The 20,371-nt window shown below is 47.9% G+C and overlaps 1 protein-coding gene across 2 annotated transcripts in view; it reads left to right on the top strand.

The window, feature by feature from the left end:
- LOC119170523 (sialin-like) overlaps window positions 1-20,371 on the top strand; it is a 121,605-nt gene that overhangs the window by 49,134 nt on the left and 52,100 nt on the right. For both annotated transcript variants that reach the window (XM_075887186.1, XM_075887185.1), the window contains one exon: window positions 9,384-9,646. In XM_075887186.1, the coding sequence (XP_075743301.1) occupies window positions 9,485-9,646 (162 nt within the window). In that variant the 5' untranslated portion in view covers window positions 9,384-9,484. The remainder of the gene's footprint in view (window positions 1-9,383; window positions 9,647-20,371) is intronic.

The raw sequence follows: 20,371 nt of genomic DNA, 5'->3' as shown, positions 1-20,371 counted from the left end.
CCTTCCCCGTTTCCTAGTGGTGTCACATCACATATGTACTATGGTGTTCTTCAGCCCACCGCCATCGCTTCGCAGCCATTTGTTTGGCGCATCGTTGCCTTGTTCATGTGGACCAGTGGTGTGTAGTGGGACTTCTACAATTTCGGTGGCGCGTACCAGCGTAGGGCGATGATAATATTTTACTGATAGGCCGCACAGTAGCACATAGCCGTTTCATGAGGGAAGGGGGTACCAGTTAGTAGCGAGATTCACCCGACTTCTGTGGCAGTACCCGTTTATGATCACAGCAATTTAGGATATCTGGGGTTTAACGTCCCAAAATCACCATATGATTATGAGAGACGCTGTAGTGGAGGGCTCCGGAAATTTAGACCCCTTGGGGTTCCTTAACGTGCACCCGGGCCTACAACATTTCCGCCTCCATCGGAAATGCAGCCGCCGCAGCCGGGATTCGAACCCGCGACCTGCGGGACAGCAGCCGAGTGCCTTAGCCACTAGGCCACCTTGGGGGGGATCACAGCAATTTCACAGCAATTTTTAGGGGCAAAACTCCTTATAGCGGCACCTGTTCGTCCCTCGCAGCCGTTGTAGTGTGTAACAAGTATAATATTTTGACCTCCAAGGTGGTGCCGGTGAGAGATTTCTTCTGTGCGTTGTTGAACTATAAAAGATAGTGGTCAATGTACATGCCAATGGCTGCTAATGGGGAACGAGAGACAGGAGCATTCGGCTTTTAGCTAACGTGCACGCCACGATCCCCATTAGCAGCCATTGGCATGTACATTGAGCACTGTCTGACAAGAATGGGTTGCTACGTTATACTCGCTGGGTGTAACCTCCTTAGTTTTAGAAAGGTTTAGCGAGCGTTGAGCCGCAGTGCCATGAATACAATGAATTAGCAAATACAATGAATGAACTCGATGTGGTTAAAGGTGGGAAGTAGATACGAAGCGCAAGCCGTAAGAAAGTAAAAGGCCGAATTCTCCTGTCTCTCATTTCCCATTAGCAGCCATTGGCATGTAGATTGAGCACTATCTGACAGGAAAAGGTTGCTACGTTATACTCGCTGGGCGTAACCGCCTTGGTTTTAGAAAGGTTTAGCGAGCGTTAAGCTGCAGTGCGATGAATACAATCAACAAGTATATACCATGAACTCGATGTGGTTAAAGGTAGGAAGTAGATACCAAGCGCAAGCCGTAAAAAAGTAAAAGCTGAATTCTCCGGTCTCTCATTTCCCATTAGCAGCCTTCGCTAGATTCACATGTACCAAACTCGGCATTACGTAACGCGAACGGATGACATAGGTAAATTACATATACAAACATGATAATCACGACATGCGTGTCATGTAACAAGATGACTACATGCCACACTCGTGATGCGCTCGCGGCCATTTCGCTAGCTTCGCACATGCCAAATACGGTATTAATTGACGTCAATGGATGACGAAGGTATGTGACTGGTGCAAAAATGATAATCACGAGATATGTGTCGTGTGAGAACATGACCACATGCCGCTGTCAAGGCGCCAATACATTTCAACGTGATGCGGTGGGCGTGCTCGCCGGCGTTCATTTCGTCGCGTCAAGCCGGCGTTGCGATGCCAGGCGCCGCTCCTGCCATATACTTGCAGGCTATCTATCTATCTATCTATCTATCTATCTATCTATCTATCTATCTATCTATCTATCTATCTATCTATCTATCTATCTATCTATCTATCTATCTATCTATCTATCTATCTATCTATCTATCTATCTATCTATCTATCTATCTATCTATCTATCTATCTATCTATCTATCTATCTATCTATCTATCTATCTATCTATCTATCTATCTATCTATCTATCTATCTATCTATCTATCTATCTATCTATCTATCTATCTAAAATATCCGCTTTTGTCTGTGTGCTCTTCTGATCACCCACTTGGCGTGAACCAAAATTTATGTATGGGAAGGTAGGATGGTTTGCCTAATATGACGCACTGGTCAAGACATGAATAATGTCACAATACCGTCGTGTGAATACAGTGACGTGAATAGAAAACGAAGGTAAACGACCCATCCAAACATGATAATCCTGTCACGGAAGTCATGTACGGCATCATTTCGCTACACCTCGTAACGTTGTGCTGATTTTTAAATTACATTTCAACCTTCCTCATTCGTGCTTCGCATATTATCGATTCCCACTGTACGTGGATGGGATCTGCCAATTTTAGGGGCGAAGCTCCTTAGAGCGGCACTCGGTCGTCCCTCGTAGTCGTAGTCGTAGTGTGTCCCCAGTGTTCACTTTGGTGGGAGATTTCTCTTGTGCTTTGTTGAACAATAAAAAGTTCGCGGCGTGCGCGTTGACTAAAAGCCGAATGCTCCTGTCTCTCATTCCCCATTAGCAGCCATTGACATGTACATTGAGCACTATCTGACAAAAAAAGGTTGCTACCTTATACTCGCTGGGTGTAACCTCCTTGGTTTCAGAAAGGTTCAGCGAGCGTTGGACCACAGTGCCATGAATACAGTGAAATAGTATATACCATGAACTCGAGGTGGTTAAAGGTGGGAAGTAGACCCGAAGCGCAAGCCGTAAGAAAGTGTGCGTGTGCCACCTCTCGTTTAGTCCTTGGATTGTCCTCTGGATGGCGGTACTTCTATATGGGGAATATATGATGAAAAGATGCGAGATGGTGGCACTTGGAGTGTTGAATAGATGGACGAACGGACACACAGACAGATGCATGTATGGACGCATGAACGTACGCAGGGGCGGATGCATGGACGAACGCAGGGACGGACGCACGAATAGACGCACGCGCGGACGGGTGGATGGACGCATGGACGGTCACACAGACGGACGCATGGACGGACGGAAGCAAGAACGAATGGACGGACGAATGCTTCGCCCCACTCTCCATCATTCAATTCGTGGATATGCTGGCAATTTTGTTGGACAGGCCGTGGGTCATACCCCTTTTATGACAGGCGCCGTAAATTACGGCTATCTTAAGCAGCTTCACTGTTAAAAGACGGATTGGCCGTAGTGCACGTCTTTTCTCTCAACCACGACAGTTTTGTACGCTATTGGAACACAACAGCCAGCCATGTCGCCCATCACGCTTCATTTCCAGGACATGTTGTCGATGGCTTGTTTCATGTTTTTGTGCGCTTTTTCCGTGAAACGCTGCCTTGTGGCCTTGTTTGCATCTCTATAGGAACTAAAGAGCTTCAGCTGTGCACGTGTGCCCATAGATGCGTTTCGTTTTCAAAAACGGCTCGAATGAAGCAGGTGTCAACTGTTGTAGCGACCTCAGTTTACATGTAAAAGAATATCCACCAAGCCAACGTCGGTTTTGCTATTAGTTCCTGTCGTGCTGTAGTGACCCCGACAGTGCAATTCGGCTGTATTCCGGTTAATCCTTTCTGCTTTTCCTGTCTTTTTTATTTGTAACGTGTTGTGTTCACGTGGAAGGCTTGATGTTATTCATTGTTTGCTTTTTGCGAGGTTGATTATTTTTTTCATCTAGTAACTATACAGGTAGTGACTATTCTGGTGAAGCACTCTAAAACGCGGTTCCGAAAACAGAGCGCGGTTTATTATTGCATCTCCGCCATCGTTCCAACCACCTCTTCTTTCTCCTCAGCACACTACCCCCTACCAGTTCATGTACCAAGTGTGTCGTGCCAGAAAAAGAAGAGAAAGTATGCCACAGATGCCCCCCTCCCCCCTGCAGACAAGTGTTCGTGGGCATTTAAAAAAAAGATGATCAGACGGAGGTTGTCAGAACGGGTGCCGGCTTGGTTCGTTCCATGCTGACTGTATCTTCACGTCCATTACGCAGGATTGTAAAATGATGTTCAGAATGCTTGATGACTGAGAAAGGATCGTCATAGCGAGGCTGAAGAGCACGGCGAGATGCATCAACACGAACAAAAACGTGTGTAGGAGTCCCGGGTTGAAATCCCGTTGTGTCCTTGTTGTTTCTTTATTTACTGAGTTTTTTTTAAATTTCTTGCGATATTGGTTATGAACACCGGTGGCAGTGGACAACTACGGCACCGCACGTGACCTATGTCCTGATCTCATAACAGCTTTCGCTGTAAAACAGCACGATGCAGATGTGAAGGAACATAGATACCAGTGCAATTGTGCGAAACATCGCACCAGAGAGTAACGTCGTCGTCGGAAAAGTTGACTTGGCTTGTGAAAGCTCATCGTCGAATGTCTGTGCCTCCGCAAGTGATTGACCATAAAGTTCGGAAGTACCTGTCGTGGCATTGATGGTAGTATACGACAGAGAACATCCACTGTACTGTTGAAGCTGCCTTTTATGTAACATGTCTGTGGTGAATTCGGAAATGAAAGCAGGGTGTCGAAGCTATGTAGGAGTGTGCGTGGCGCTGCTGGAACGTAAAGCCAAAACAAGTGTCTTGTGGTCGGTAAGAATGGGAAATTGTCGCCCTTCAAGGAAGTACCTGAAACGCTTCACCGCAAGGTAGGCTGCAAAGAGATCCCGCCCGAAAATACTGTACGGGCACTCCGTGTCACATAACCTGCGGGAAAAGAAGATTGGAGCCTTTGCATCATTAATCCATTGATTAGGAGTAGCTTCAACTGCTTCTGAAGAAGCGTCCACCATGAGGCTAGTGGAAGCAGTTGGTGAAGGGTGGCGCAGGAGGGTGACCTGGCTGAGCTTGGTCTTAATTGCGGCAAAAGCTTGATCCATCGCTTTGTCCCGGGCAAGTGCGGCTGACTCGGCTTTCGAAGTCAAGAGTAGTTCTTCCAGAGGCTGCAGCAGTTTAGAGCATGTAGATATGAAGCGGTTATAAATATTGACGAGTCCAAGAAGATGTCGCAGACTACGCATGGACGTGGGAGGCGGGTAGTCGATGGTAGCTTTAACCTTGTCAGGTAGAGGAGTGATGTCACCTTTATAGTGATCCGATGTCCGAGAAATACCATCTCTGAGATTCCAAACTGACACTTTTCTACATTGATGACAAGGTCGTTATCACGCAGTCGAGTTAAAAAAAAAACACATGAATGTGCCTTGTGCATTTCAGCGTCCCTGTTGGCAACGAGATGTAGGCGAAACGAAACGGCAAGCCTCTTGTCACTTCGTCTGCAAAACGTTGAAATGTCCGAGCTATGTTTCTCGAACCAAAAGGCTTTCGTAAATACTCATGAGGCCCAAATTCTGTAACTATTGCAGTTTTTGCAATGTCAGAAGGCGCAACGGAAATCTGGTGATAAGCTTTCGCAAGATGAATTGTCAAGTATACTGTTGTTCCGGTAAAAAAAGGCAGTGTAGTCCTGAATATTGGGTAACGGGTATCGATCTGGAACGGTGACAGCGTTGCGAGCCCGATAATTACCATAGGGCCACCAGTCATTGTACTTCTTGGGAACCATGTGTAGCGCCGACGACCACGAGCTCGATTACAGACGAATGATTTGCAGCTGTAACTTCTCCTCGAACGCGTTGCGAGCAATTCAAAGTTTATAAGGGCCCAGTCGGTAAGGGCGGCAGCGAACAGGTGGGCCTTTGGTAACGATGCAGTGGAACTCGGTGGGCTTAAGTGCATTATCCAGTGGAGACTGCGTAGTAATCTCCTGAAACGCGATGAGCAGGAGCTGCATATGGTGACGTAGGTGATTTCATGTTTAGGGTTTTTAAAGACGATATTCTTTCTTGGGGACCTTCGACGCAAATATTTTTGTCTGTCTGTCTGTCTGTCTGTCTGTCTGTCTGTCTGTCTGTCTGTCTGTCTGTCTGTCTGTCTGTCTGTCTGTCTGTCTGTCTGTCTGTCTGTCTGTCTGTCTGTCTGTCTGTCTGTCTGTCTGTCTGTCTGTCTGTCTGTCTGTCTGTCTGTCTGTCTGTACATTTCTCTGTTTGTCCACCCTTAATGGTACTTTAAACGGCCCCAAAGCGACCAAAGAATAACCCAAACGGCGGACCCCATCCGCAGCGCCCACCAATATTGCTCAAGTTTCATCGTTCAAAGTTGTGCAATTGTCAATTAAAAAGCAATTATTGCGTTCATCTGAGGCACCATAACAACACGTCAATATTATGTATGTGTATTTTTTTTACTAGAAAAGGCATACAAAAGTAACTTTCAGGATCGTAGCATTTACAACGCTGCGCTGGCCATGCAACGCTTGCACGAAACGGCAAGTGTTTACAACGCTTTTCTAAGACGGCACGGTGGTGGCACCTACCTATCTCCTTGCGTTCTACACCGTATCACCTCAGAGACGGATGCGCACGACGCCCGCCCCGTTTTCCAGGATAACTGCCAGATAGCGCTCATGTCTCACGTGTGACGTGACTTGATGCGCTCGTTCGCCTCCGCTGCACGCTCGAGGCACTCTAACTCAGCGCCTCCAGAATGCCATTAACCGATTTTCTTGCACAAAACATCAAATAAACATTTTGTTCGCTCTCTCCAGATGAAAGACTATCGTCTCTCAACGACATTTGCGGTTGAACATGCAGATACGGGACCAATTTTTTGTTTAGGGACAAAGAATAACATTAACCGATAAGCCGGTATAGCTCTCCACCTGGCGATAGCTGTTCAAATTCACGTGCAGATGAAAAGGACCTAAAAAATGGGCGCCTAAGATTGCGTAGCGTACGTCTACTCTCCAAAATAACCACTGCAGTTCCTTCTTGACACCGAGATCAGGGGTCAGAGACCTCTGTCCGTAAGTTGCAATGACAGAATTTATAGCTTGTAAAGGAGTTGACTTCTCTCGAAACGCTGGTCAGTTTCGAAAGCTGGAATCATTCTGACTTCTGCTCCAGTGTCCACCAGCAAGCGAAGGCCTGTGATTCTGTCAGTGATCTGGAAGAGGCTGCTTGATGGTTGGCCTTGATCGCCCGCCGCTTGACGATCGGGCGGAGCGTTTACCATGCGCCATGAGCAGGGTGGCACACATATGTGAGCCGCGGCACGAAAGTGCCGATGATAGTAGCATGCATGTGTTCTGTGATGGAAAGCGTTGCTCGGGCTGATGGAAGGGGCCGTTGATGAGCAGGTGATGTCAGAGAGAGTCGGTATCAATGAGGCTAGTCATTTAAGTTGCGAATTCTCAGCATTTGCAGACGCAAGTTGGCGACTTCAGCTGCGAGATATTTTACCGTTTCTCAAAGAGAATCTGCTTCGAAAATCGGAGAGGTGCGGGCAGCGTTTATGACTGCCGAAGCAACGTCCATCATGTCATCAGCCACTTCTGTCAACTCCGACAGAGTGTCATCCTGAGCTGAGACCAGAGCCATTCGCATGGTAAGTGGAAGATGCTGTAGAAATAACTCACGTAGTATGGATGTTTTCGAGAACTGAGTCCGGCTGGTCCCCAAGGAGATCTTGCAGGCGACGTATAAACTGTGTGGGACGGCTGTGGTGTTCTGTTATTTTCTCTTTCGGTTTAGATTGTCTTACGATGCCTCGCGTATGGTCCCCGAGCTCTTCGTTGCTCAGAAGTTGCCGAAGGGGCCAATTTCTAGGCGGAACGAGTTGCTGAAAAAGAACCTCTTTGACAGTGTGTATATGAAGTTTCACCTGGCAAGCACACGAAAGTGTCGCGTATTTCGGCCATTGTCTGTGGCGGCAACGTTTCAACGAGTAGCTCATGCTTGCGAACTTCTGACGTGATGCGATGAATGCGCAACGGGTGCTCGACTTGAATGAACTATAACGAGTAATCGACGAGCCACAGCTGCGGTAGCGTTATGGTAGTAGTACATTCAACAACACCCGAAGAGGGTACATGGCCGGGTGCAGTGGCAGTGGTACCAGGGCTGAGTCCGTCCAGATTCTCAAGCTGCTTCATGGAAGATCGCATTCATAATCCTGGTCACCAGTAAATGTAGCTCTCTGACAAGCGGTTCTGAAAACACAGCGTGAGTTATTAAAGCATCTCGGCCATCATTGATGATGTTCATAATGCCTTAGCTATGGCTCATACTCAATGAGGGAGATCGGTCAAAAATTTGTTCCATCTACCTCGCCGTTCTCCTCAGCCGACTACCCACTACCAGTACATGTCCCAAGTGTGTCGTGCTAGAAGAAAAAAGAAGTGTGTCAAGCTGGTAATCGACAGTCATATCAGACGTCTGTGACATGCCGATATATTCCGCTGTCACAAAAACATGTCTTATGCGACTTCCTATTGCTCTGGTGTTTCTCGTTTGTGATTTTGTTATCGGGGTGCTTTTTTCCGAACATCTTATTCGCTGCAGTTAATTCTTGATGATAAAAGCAGTCGCTTATTTTTCGACCGATTCTTCTGCCTTCCCATTCAGCTAACAGAATTTTCATCCAGAATAAAACGCTTTCAGCGAAGCTCATCGCCTCTTGTTGGTGCGGTTTTTTTTTTCATTGAATCGCAGTCTTCACTCAAAAAAGGGAGTTAATCTCGGAGATGTGATACCAGGCCAACCCTCCACAAGAGCAAAGCAGGATTCAAGTACGGCGCCCGTAATTTTGATCTTGATGATGATCGTAAATATTAGTATAATAATAAGGAAACGATAGCGTATATCTTTCAAAATACGTTAACTCACTTCTGCTATGACACTGTTTGTGATCTTTAGGTATCCTTACATTTATCCTGCTGTAATTATTGGTGGTCAAACGGGATTTGGTGGATGTTCTTTATTTGTTTATTTATTTATTTATTTGAAAATACCCTACAGGCCTCAGTTGAGGCATAGTGTAAGGTGGGCAGTACAAAAAGTGAAATTTTTTAATCGTTCTCAAAATACAAATTCAGGAACATACTAAATGAACCAAATGACAGAGCAGTACAACAGAAAGCATTTGCGGCTGCACTGGTTACAAAAAGTATCACAACACTAGCAAGATAAAACATAACAGAGGAACAATCACCGGGGCATTATCTATAAAGTATTGTTAGTCAAGTGAACTTCAGATTTTAATAAATAATTATTGACGTATCAAAAAAGAAAAAAGCAAGGAAAAACGACACTACGTGTTTAAGATGATGACTTAAAATACAAAAAAAAATATTACTATGACACTAAGGCCATACAGCTATAATGTGAACCGAAGTCTGTACACCGAGTCTTCAGTGTACATACTTCGGGGCACCGACTGAGGTGATCACTGTGTCCTGTGAAACCAGGGTCGCCTGAATACGTTAGCCAGGTATCAATTTCACTGATACAGTCATTTAGACTATTTAAAGAAAGTTTGATCATCCAGCGAGCAGCGGCTATGGTCCACAAAACGTGTAGTGGTTCCCTGGGAAAGCTTCGCTTCAACTACAAATCAACAAATAAACTATCTCCTGTTGAGGCAATGCTGCACATTGCCTCCTTGTACGTAATTCTTAATCGCGTGCTTCCGCTTGTGCAGGACCGAGCGACGCCAGCAGCCGCGGCAGAGAAGGATGTTCGGTGCAGTGCCGCTATGTGCTCATCGTGCTGGGCTTCCTGGGTCTTGCCAATGTATACGGCATGCGGGTCAACCTCAACGTCGCTCTGGTCGCCATGGTCAACCACACGGCTGTTCAGGAAACGACAAAGCCCAGCGACTGTCCGCTGCCGACAACTCACCTGCACGGTGCATCGAAGACTGCAGCCAACGCAACCGGCCCCGGAACAAAATCAGGACAGCAGGTAGGACATGTGACTAATTGGTAATATATTACTGCATCAGCATCAGGACCGTCAACTAGGATAAAAAAATTTGGCAGATCCCACGTACAGTGGGAATCGGTGACATGTGAAGCACGAATGAGAAATGTTGATATGTCTCTTTAAAATCAGCACAGCGTTACGAGGTGGAGGTAAATGACGCTGTACATGACTTTCATGTCATGATTATCATGTTTGGATGTGTCGTTCACCTTCATCTATTCACTTCACCTGATACTAAATTTAGTATATGTGGAGCTATAGAAACGGCTGCGAGCACGCTATGAGCGTGGTATGTTGTCATGTTCTTACATAACACGTGTCTCAGGATTTTCATGTTAGGGTCTGTCGGTTGTGTTCGCCATGCAATCATGCCTTACCATACCAGTTTTGCAACATGCCATGTTAACGAAACCACCGCAAGAGCTACATTGATTGATTGATTTGTGGGGTTTAACGTACCAAAACCACGATATGATTATGAGAGACGCCGTAGTGGAAGGCTCCGGAAATTTCGACCACCTGGCGTTCTTTAACTAGCACTCAAATCTGAGCACACGGGCCTACAACATTTTCGCCTCCATCGGAAACGCAGCCGCCGGAGCCGGGATCCGATCCAGTGACCTGCGGGTCAGCAGCCGAGTACCTCAGCCACTAGACTACCGCGGCGGGGCACCGCAAGAGCTGCAGGACCGTGAAGTGTAAATCATGACATTCCTGACATACATGTCATAGTTTTCATATCATGACTAGTCAAATTTGTTCTTCATACAGTCATGTTATGCCATACCAAGTTTGGTATTGATACCATTATCAAAACGGCCAGGAGAGCTAAAAGTTGTTATAGATAGATAGATAGATAGATAGATAGATAGATAGATAGATAGATAGATAGATAGATAGATAGATAGATACATAGATACGCTCAAGGTGGCCCTAGTTTGCTAAGAAATGTTTCGCATTTAAAAAAAGCCACCCGCATTTTACCACGGGGAGAACTCAAGTAAATGCGTGGCAGAGGGGGGGGGGGGGAAGTTATCACGTGAATGTTCCGTAATCGGGTATGGTTTGGGAAGGCCTTATTGTTATTACGTCTTTGTTATTCTTATTTATTAGGTGATGGAGAAGCGAAGGCAAGGAGTGCAAAGTTAAGTGTGTCTTCATCGCTTGGTGTCCTGGTGACATGTACACTGTTGCGACGACCAAGCCGTGCGTTATTTTATCGGCGCAGGCGTCACCACAACTCACATGGGGCAGCGAGTTGAGTTTGTCAGTCTTAAGTGATTGTGGCGCTTCGCATTTCGATGGGAGCCAAATTCACAGGCATGGCACCACAAGCAACTTCCCGAATAGTCCTAGACTTGATTCTGTATGCTCGTCGGTACCGGATTTATCGCGAAAAAATATCGCCATCATTGAAATATGTAACGCATGTCAAACTTCAATTTAAGAACAAGCGCACCTAATCACCGAGCGTCCCACCAGGCATGGCTGCTACCCGTGCTCCACGCGCTTTTGTTCCCCTCCCTTGCAGCACCGCTTTGGTGAGAATTAAGGTGGCTCGCGGAACAGCCCAGCCATTGTGGGAAGGTTCAATGTTCACTCAGCAGTATCGCGGGTCTCACGCGGGAAAATTACATATATAATTACGAGCCACGTGAGAATGGAGGGCTTCGAAAATTTTGACCATAAAATGTCTTTTTAAGTAGGGTCAGCGCCTGCTCTAGAGGAGGCGCTGGTAGTGTGTTTACATTCACGCCCCCAGAACCACGATATCATTATGAATGACGGTGAAATTTTGACTACCTTGTGTTCTTTATAGTGCACTGACATCGCACTCTACACGCATGGGCCTGTAACATGTAGCATCCATTGAAATGCGACCACACCAGCCGGGATTCAACGCACGGCTTTCGGGTCAGCAGCGAAGCACTCTAGCCACTGAAGGCGGACCTGATGTTCTTGATAGTGCGCTGACATCGCACAGTAGACAAACCCCTAGCATTTTACTTGCTTCGAAATGTCGGGATCGAACACGTGACCTTCGGGTCAGCAGCCGAGTGCCGTTGCCGCTATGCTACAGTGGCGGACTTAAATATTCACTTGAAATCGTGAATACTTGTGCTGTTATGTAGCATTCGGAAATATAGGTCAATAAACATGAAGTGCATTCATAACAGTTGCCGCCTGCATTCTTTTTCCTCAGCCGCAAAGCAAGGGCAATTTTTACGACCGTAATGATGTTATTTATTGCATATATGTGGTGAGGACGCAAGGAAGGAAGGAAAATAGGGGGAAAAGAACGGCAGCGAGGTTAACCAGCCTATAGGCAGCCGGTTTGCTACCCTGCGCATGGGAGAGGGATGGGGGAGATGAAAGATAGTGAGCAGTGAGGGAAGAGAGAAACACAGCACATTCGGCAGCACACGCGCGCACACTCAGTCATAGTCCAGTCTTGTCTTTCGCGGTGTGTGACATTGCTATTACAGTCGCTTGTTCAAGTCCGTGTCGCGTAGGAATTTTAACAGAGCTTTCGTCGCCTTCTATCGCATTGTCTTTTCTCGGGCACTTGACAGAATAGTGTCCACAGACATTTGGCTGTTGTCGATGCTTGCAAAAGCGGACGCCAGTGACTGTCTCTGGATTTCATACAACGGACAGTCACACAGGATGTGGTGTAGCGCCTCTTCACAATAACAGGCATCGCAGAGAGCGTTGTCGGCCATTCCTATGACAAAAGAATAAGATTTTGTAAATGCCACTCCTAGCCATAAGCGATGAAGAAGGGTGGCTTCTCTTCGGTCGAGTCCAGTGGGCATGCGGAGAGCCATCAAAGAGGACAGGTGGTGTTGACGATTCGCATCGATGCTTGGTGGGCACCATAGTGAACGCGTGATTTCACGCGCAAGTCGTCGAAGATTACTGGCAGCATCGGACCGCGAAAGTGGTATGGCTTCTTCTCGTGTTCCTTCAAGGGCTGCCCGCGCGGCAGTATCGGCATGTTTGTTCCCTATGATGCCGCAGTGACTTGGCAGCCGTTGAAACGTCACATGATGCCCTTTCTCGTGTGAAGTGTGGAGAAGGCATCGAATTTCGAAAACAAGCTGTTCGTATGGCCCGCGACGCAGAGCTGAGAGCACAGACTGTAGGGCAGCCCTTGAGTCGCTGAAAATCGACCATTGTTGCGGTGGTTCCCGATTGACCACACAGAGTGCAGCGCGCAAAGCAGCTAGTTCAGCTGCTGTAGATGCCGTGAAGTGGTCAGTCTTAAAGCTGATGGTAACACCTCTTGCTGGGACAACTACTGCTCCTGACGAACACTGGTGGTTCGTGGAACCATCGGTGTATACATGTATGCTGTCTGAATTATTCTCGTGCAAAAGAAGAAGAGACAGTTGTTTCAGCACGGGTGACGTAAGCTCAGATTTCCTCCGGATCCCTGGTACACTAAGATGCACTGTGGGTCGAATAAGACACCAAGGTAGTTTGGATGGTTTAGATGCAGGAGTGAAGCCCGAGGGAAGTTTATCGTTGTATTTCACAATCATTTTGGCGAACGATGCTTGGTGCCTCTCTGAAGGCAACAGTGCAAGGTGATGACAGGGAGCACGTGCGAAGTGTCTGATGTGCGTTCTCAGGACTTCTACAACAATGTGAGTTTGTATCGGATAGTCACCAGCAATTGCAATTGTGGCTTCCGTTGACGTACATCTGGGCAGACCGAGGCACACTCTCAGCGCTTGGGCTTGTACTGCCTGTAGAACACGAACATTGGTCTTGCAGGTATTGCTAAGCACGGGCAAGCTATATCTGAGGAAACCGAGAAACAGGGCTCTGTAGAGCTCCATCATTGCGTATACTGACATTCCCCACGTCTTTCCTGCCAGGAACTTTAACAGTTGGGAAATAGCGGTCAGGCGCTTCTTCATATAGGTCACATGCGGACTCCAACAGAGGTCCCTATCAATAATGATGCCCAGAAACCGCTGGGTTTTGGCGTAAGAAATCGGTCGCCCGCAGATTGAGATGACATATGGGGTCATTGCTTTGCGAGTGAAGGCCACCAGCGCGCATTTTTCCGGTGATATGCTGAGACCTTGTTTTAACAAGTAGTTGGCAATCGTAGTTGCTGCTTTTTGAAGCCGGGAACGTATCTGAGGACGTGTTACTGCCGAAATCCAGACACAGATGTCGTCTGCGTATATTGAGATTTTAATGGTGCTTGGCAAGTATTCAGTAAGGCCAATGAGTGCAAGATTGAATAGCGTCGGGCTAAGAACTCCACCTTCAGGAACACCTCTTGAAGTATAGCGTCTCGTAGTTGGGCCATCTTCTGTTAACACAAAGAATGATCTTGCAGTCAGGTAACTCGAAATCCACTGAAAGACTCGACCACCAAGGCCAATTACCGCAAGAGCACCCAAAATGGCTTCATGTAGTACATTATCATAAGCGCCTTTCACATCTAGAAACAAAGCTGCAGATAGTCGCTTACGGAATCTTTCGTGCTGAACGTACGAAACTAGATCAACGACATTGTCAATAGAAGAGTGGTCGCGTCGGAAACCAGCCATTGAATTCGGATAAATCTTGTAGTATTCAAGATACCACTCCATGCGGCCTAGTATCATCTGTTCTATTATCTTCCCTACGCAGCTGGCCAGTGCTATTGGGCGGTATGAGGTGAGTTCGAGTGGGGATTTGCCCTGCTTCAAGATGGGTAACAAGCGGCTTACTTTCCAGTCATCAGGAATATTGCCATCCTGCCACGTGATGTTGTAGAGGCTCAACAGTTCTCTCCTTGCACCTTCCCCTAGGTTGCACAAGGCTCGGTACGGAATACCATCTGGGCCCGGAGATGTTGAACGCCTCGGAGAGCTAGTGCCGCCTCGAGCTCCTTCATTGTAAAAGGGAGGTCCATGTGGTAGTCACGGGACCGGGGACGTCACCTCTCACTGGAGAATCTGGACGAGTGGCTTGGTTGGAGATCTGCGCACAGAAATCTTCTGCGACATCGATGTCTTGCTTCCTTTGAAATAGCGCGAGCGCTTTGAATGGAAAGCGCTGTTCCGTAGGGTGACGCAGACCATGCACCGTTTTCCAAATGTGTGAGAATGGCTTGCGAGGGTCTATTGACTGGCAAAACGTTGTCCATCGTTCCGACGCTAATCTATCCATGCGACGCCGAATCTTCTTTTGCATCCTCCTGGCTGCCCTAAGATCGTGAATTGATTTTGTACGCCGATACCGACGCTCCGCCCGGCGTCGCAGTGCTCGGAGTCGCTCCAACTCTATATCAAAGTCGTTTGGTGTGGAAGATATCGTCACCGTGCGAGTGGCGTTTTGCATTGTACTCCTAATTGTTTGCTCTAACCCAGATCGTAGGCCATCGCTGCAAGCATCTTCCATGTCAGATTTGAAGTTGGTCCATTGGACTGCTCGAATGGTCGTCCATGGACCATAACTAGACAAGCCTTTGATGTTAAGGTAGATTGGAATGTGATCACTTCCTCGTGTCTCAACATCTGGAAACCACTTGACGTATCTCGCGAGGAAGTTGTAGACCAAGGCAAGGTCGAGGCAGCTGCCGTATGTCACCCCTCGAAGAAAAGTGGGGCTGCCGTCGTTCAGGAGAGTAAGGCCATAGTTGTAAGTGATGTTGACGGATGCAGCCTTGACTGGATGACGGATGGATGACGGATGCAGCCTTGACTTCTTTACGAAATGATGAGGTGTGAGTAGCCATCTTCCTAGTTGAGAGATTCAAGCACTGGGCTTAGGGCGTCCAATAGTCCAAGTGCGCTTCGAGCAGATGGTGTCTTCATGTCGACTAATATTGCTCGAGTGGCTTCTATGAGGGAACGCAGTACCGAGATAACTTGACGATCAGTTTTGTGAGGATGCAAGAGTCTGTGAGAGAAAAGCGTGTCACGTGAAACATTGCGAGTTTGTTTTTTGTTTTTCGAGCGAACGTCCTGTAGTGCGGTTATTCTGCTGTACACGGGTTTTCAACAGGTATGTTTTCACACCGCACAGTAAAATATGAACAAACCAGTACGCGACTTCCCGGAAATATTTCGGCAGGTTACATGCAGTTAAGCCTCTTGAGAAAGTGCAAAACCCCTACAGCTGTGGCGCTGTGTAAAACCTGGAGATGGTAAATTCTATCGTGAGATAATGCTGAAGTACCATATATCTATATATATATATATATATATATATATATATATATATATATATATATATATATATATATATATATATATATATATATATATATATATATATATATATATATATATATATATATATATATATATATATATATATATATATATATATATATATATATATTGCCACGCGCTGTGTTGGTAGCAGAAGACGAGAGCGAAGAAGTGAATGGCAGCTGTGGCTGAGTAAACAGTCCTCTACTTCGAGTTCCTGCCTATCGTTTCCTCTCGCGACAGACTGGTGGACGTGCTGGGTACTGTACTGCAACGTCTTATGCCTGCTGGTCCTGAACCAGAAGCAACCACCGCCAGTGCACCAGGGTCTGCTGATATCTATCGAAGCAGCCGCCGCCTTCAAGCACTACCACCACAGTACGGCCCCTTGGCAAGTTCCGTGAGGACAATGTTTGCCACATCCGCAACCCAAACCGAGCATGACCCACTCGCTAGCGTACCCTGTGTCATCAACACGCCTCGCACACCCAACCCATTCCATGGTGATGCCGGTGAGGATGTCGAAGACTGGCTTGACCATTTCGACCGGGTCGCTGCCATCAACGACTGGGACAATCGCCGTAAGTTGAAGAACGTGTATATCTCCCTCTTAGACGCGGCAAGAGTGTGGTATGAGAACCACGAAACTTCATTCACAAGTTGGCAGGAATTCCATCGGCAGCTTCGTGAGGCGTTCAGTAACCCCGAACGGAAAGAGAGAGCGGAGCAGGCACTTTCTTCGTGGTTTCAAATGCCGAACGAGAGCGTCGCCATGTTCGTCGAAGAAATGTCGCGATTGTTTCGACGGGCTGACCCCCACATGCCAGAAGACAAGAAAGTGCGCCTGCTAATGCGAGGCGTAAAGGAGCAACTTTTCGCGGGCCTTGTGCGCAACCCTCCTACGACAGTGTCCGAGTTCATACGTGAGGCCACAATTATGGAGCGCATGCTTCGGCAGTGGGTGTCGCAGTATGAGCGTCAGACGGCCATGTCCGCTGCGTGCTCGCTTGTACCAGGAGGTGATAACAGGGAGGTGCTCACAGAACTCATACGGCAAGTTGTACGTGAAGAACTTCGGAAATTTCATGCAGCGTCTCCTCCCAGTAGTGCTGCTCTTACGGACGTCGTTCGTGACGAAATCAGGCAGTTCGTTCCCTCCTCACCACCATCGCAAGTCGAAGCTCCCATGCTTTCCTACGCGGATGCCCTACACGTCTCTACGCCGTCGACGGCACATTTTGCTCATCCACCAGCTGGGACTCTTAGACGCTTTCCAAGTCCAGCCCATCGCCTGCCTTCTCAGGCCGATTTTCGTCCTGGCCCGCCGAAGTCCACCATCTGGCGTGCACCCGACAACCGTCCTTTGTGCTACCATTGTGGTGAAGTTGGACACATGTACCGTGACTGTTACTACCGACGAATAGGCCTACGCGGATTCCACCCAGATGCACGTTGCCCACGCTATGGTGAACGCCCACAAGAAATTGCGGATTACTTAAAAGGTAGTCATCACGCTCCTGTCCCGCCGCGACGACAGTCACGGTCACCATCACCCCGTCCGTCCACATCAACGCACCGCGCCCGACCCACCTTTGGGTCCCCTGGTGTCAGTGGCGCAAGCCCACGCCGGGGAAACTGAAAACGGCGACCTCCGGAGGTGAGGCCGCTGTCACGCGAACCGACAAATACCCTCCGCCGCTGCCTTACGACGTGCCGTTAAAGCCTGTTTGTAAAACCGCCAACAGAACGTCCACTGCCATTACCGTTTCCGTCGACTGTTATCCGGTGACTGCGCTTGTCGACACGGGAGCTGATTACTCGGTGATGAGTGCTTCATTGGCCACCCGTCTACACAAGGTGCTGACAACGTGGGACGGCCCTCAACTAATCACCGCTGGAGGACACCTCGTATCCCCTATAGGAAGGTGCACCGCCAGGCTTGAGATTTGTGCGTCGGCTTTTGTAGCATCATTCCTTGTACTGCCCAATTGTTCTCGGCCGGTCATTTTGGGCATGGATTTTCTGCAAGAGTATGGAGCGATAATTAATCTGCGCGATTTGTTCGTCAGTTTTGTTAACTGTGTTTCTCCAGATTCCGACATCGAGAACAAACATCGTGGCGTGGCCTTACGCGTAGTCGATGATTGCGTCACGTTGCCACCTCGCAGTAGTATCTTCGTGCTTGTTGAGTGTCCACAAAAGCAGTCGATTACGGGCATTGCCGAAAGTAACCTGACGTTATTGCTTGATCGGGAAGTGGCCATTGCTCGAAGTCTCGTTCAACTCCAAAATGGCCAGACTACGGTTTTAGTTACGAACTTCGGTAGCGAACACAGGCATTTTGCGAAACGCACAACCATAGCTTACTTAGAGGCATTGGATGATTTGGACGCTTTCCCTTTGATTACGACGATCTCGACTGAGAACAGCTGCGATACTGACGTGACTAGTCGCCTCAACGTCAATCGCCAGTTAGAAGAACCTAAGAGGGCAAAGCTCCTCAGTCTCCTCTCATCCTTTAGTGACTGTTTTGCCACTACCTCGAAAGTTCGACAGACTCCTCTAATGAAGCACAGAATTATCACTGAGACCAACGTGCAACCTGTGCGCCAACATGCTTACCGCGTGTCGCAGAAGGAGCAAGATGCTATCCGACATCAAGTGAAACAAATGCTCGACGACGACGTAATTCAACCATCGACTAGTCCTTGGGCGTCACCAGTTGTTCTGGTTAAAAAGAAAGATGGTTCATTACGATTCTGCGTCGACTACCGCAAACTGAACAAGATAACGAAAAAAGACGTATATCCTCTTCCTCGTATCGATGACTCCTTGGATCGCCTGCGACACGCCCGTTACTTCTCTTCCATGGATCTCCGTAGCGGATATTGGCAGATTGAAGTAGATGAACGGGACCGAGAAAAAACAGCGTTTATAACACCGGACGATCTCTATGAAATTAAAGTTCTCCCTTTTGGCCTGTGCTGCGCTCCAGCCACGTTCCAACGAATGATGGACACAGTTTTATGTGGCTTGAAGTGGTACTCTTGTTTAGTGTATTTAGACGACGTAGTCGTTTTTTCTACGACTTTCGAACAGCACATTGAGCGGCTTGAGGCGGTTCTTCTGGCTATTCGCACTGCCGGTCTCTCTCTGAAACCGGAAAAGTGTCATTTTGGATATGAGGAACTGAAATTTCTTGGCCACATTGTCAGCAGCAGTGGTGTTCGCCCCGATCCTGACAAGGCTATGGCAGTTGCTTTGTTCCCGATACCGAAAACAAAGCATGATGTACGCCGCTTTCTGGGACTTTGTGCTTATTACCGCCGCTTCGTGCCAAACTTTTCGAAAATCGCCGACCCTCTACAACAACTCGTCAAGGATGACGTCGCCTTCGTCTGGGGTCCCAAACAATCCAGCGCTTTCCGCGACCTTCAACAACGCCTACAAACGCCACCGATCCTAGGTCACTTCGACACCGAAGCGGACACAGAAGTCCGCACTGACCCGAGCAACCTTGGCCTCGGAGCTATTCTCGTGCAATATCAAGATGGTGTGGAACGCGTCATCGCCTACGCTAGCCGCACGTTGTCATCTGCGGAGAAGAACTACCCGATGACTAAAAAAGAATGTCTGGCGGTTGTATGGGCCATAACGAAATTCAGGCCCTACTTGTACGGACGCCCCTTCCGAATCGTAAGTGACCACCACTCTCTCTGCTGGCTAGCGAATCTGAAAGATCCTTCGGGCCGTCTCGCAAGGTGGAGCCTTCGGTTACAAGAGTTTGATATAACGATGGTTATAAGTCTGGCCAAAACACACCGACGCTGACTGTCTTTCCCGCGCACCCGTCGAGGTCGCTGAAGAAGACAATGATGAAGACTTCAGCTGCCTTGCTATTTTCGCATCTTTAAACGTGGCTGAGCAGCAACGCGAAGACTTAGAATTGCAATCACTGATCGAATACTTTGAGGGACGTCGCCCACAACACCCACATCAGTTCGCGCGTGATTTGTCATCTTTCTGTTTACGCCAAGGCATCCTCTACAAGCGCAACTTTCATTCAACGAAAACTGTTTACCTCCTCGTCGTTCCTGCTGCTCTCCGCGATGATGTTTTGCGTGCTAGTCACGACGAGCCATCGTCAGGGCATCTTGGCTTTGCGCGTACTCTGGCGCGGATCAAGGACAAATACTACTGGCGGAAACTTACGAAAACCGTCCGGCAGTACGTCAAGACATGCACAGCCTGTCAGCGCCGCAAAACTCCAACGACGAAACCAGCCGGTCTGCTTCAGCCTTTTCGACCCCCTCACGAACCTTTTGAAAAGGTCGGGATGGATTTACTCGGCTCATTTCCGAAGCCTACGGCTGGTAACCGCTGGATTGTGGTTGCCACCGATTACTTGACCAGATACTGCGAAACACAAGCCGCCCAGCGAGCAACTGCTTCCGAGGTGGCTGACTTTTTCATCAAGAACATC

The sequence above is a fragment of the Rhipicephalus microplus genome, chromosome 2, assembly GCF_043290135.1.
Source record: "Rhipicephalus microplus isolate Deutch F79 chromosome 2, USDA_Rmic, whole genome shotgun sequence".
NCBI lineage: Eukaryota > Metazoa > Arthropoda > Arachnida > Ixodida > Ixodidae > Rhipicephalus > Rhipicephalus microplus.
This window is presented reverse-complemented; position numbering and strand designations above follow the sequence as displayed.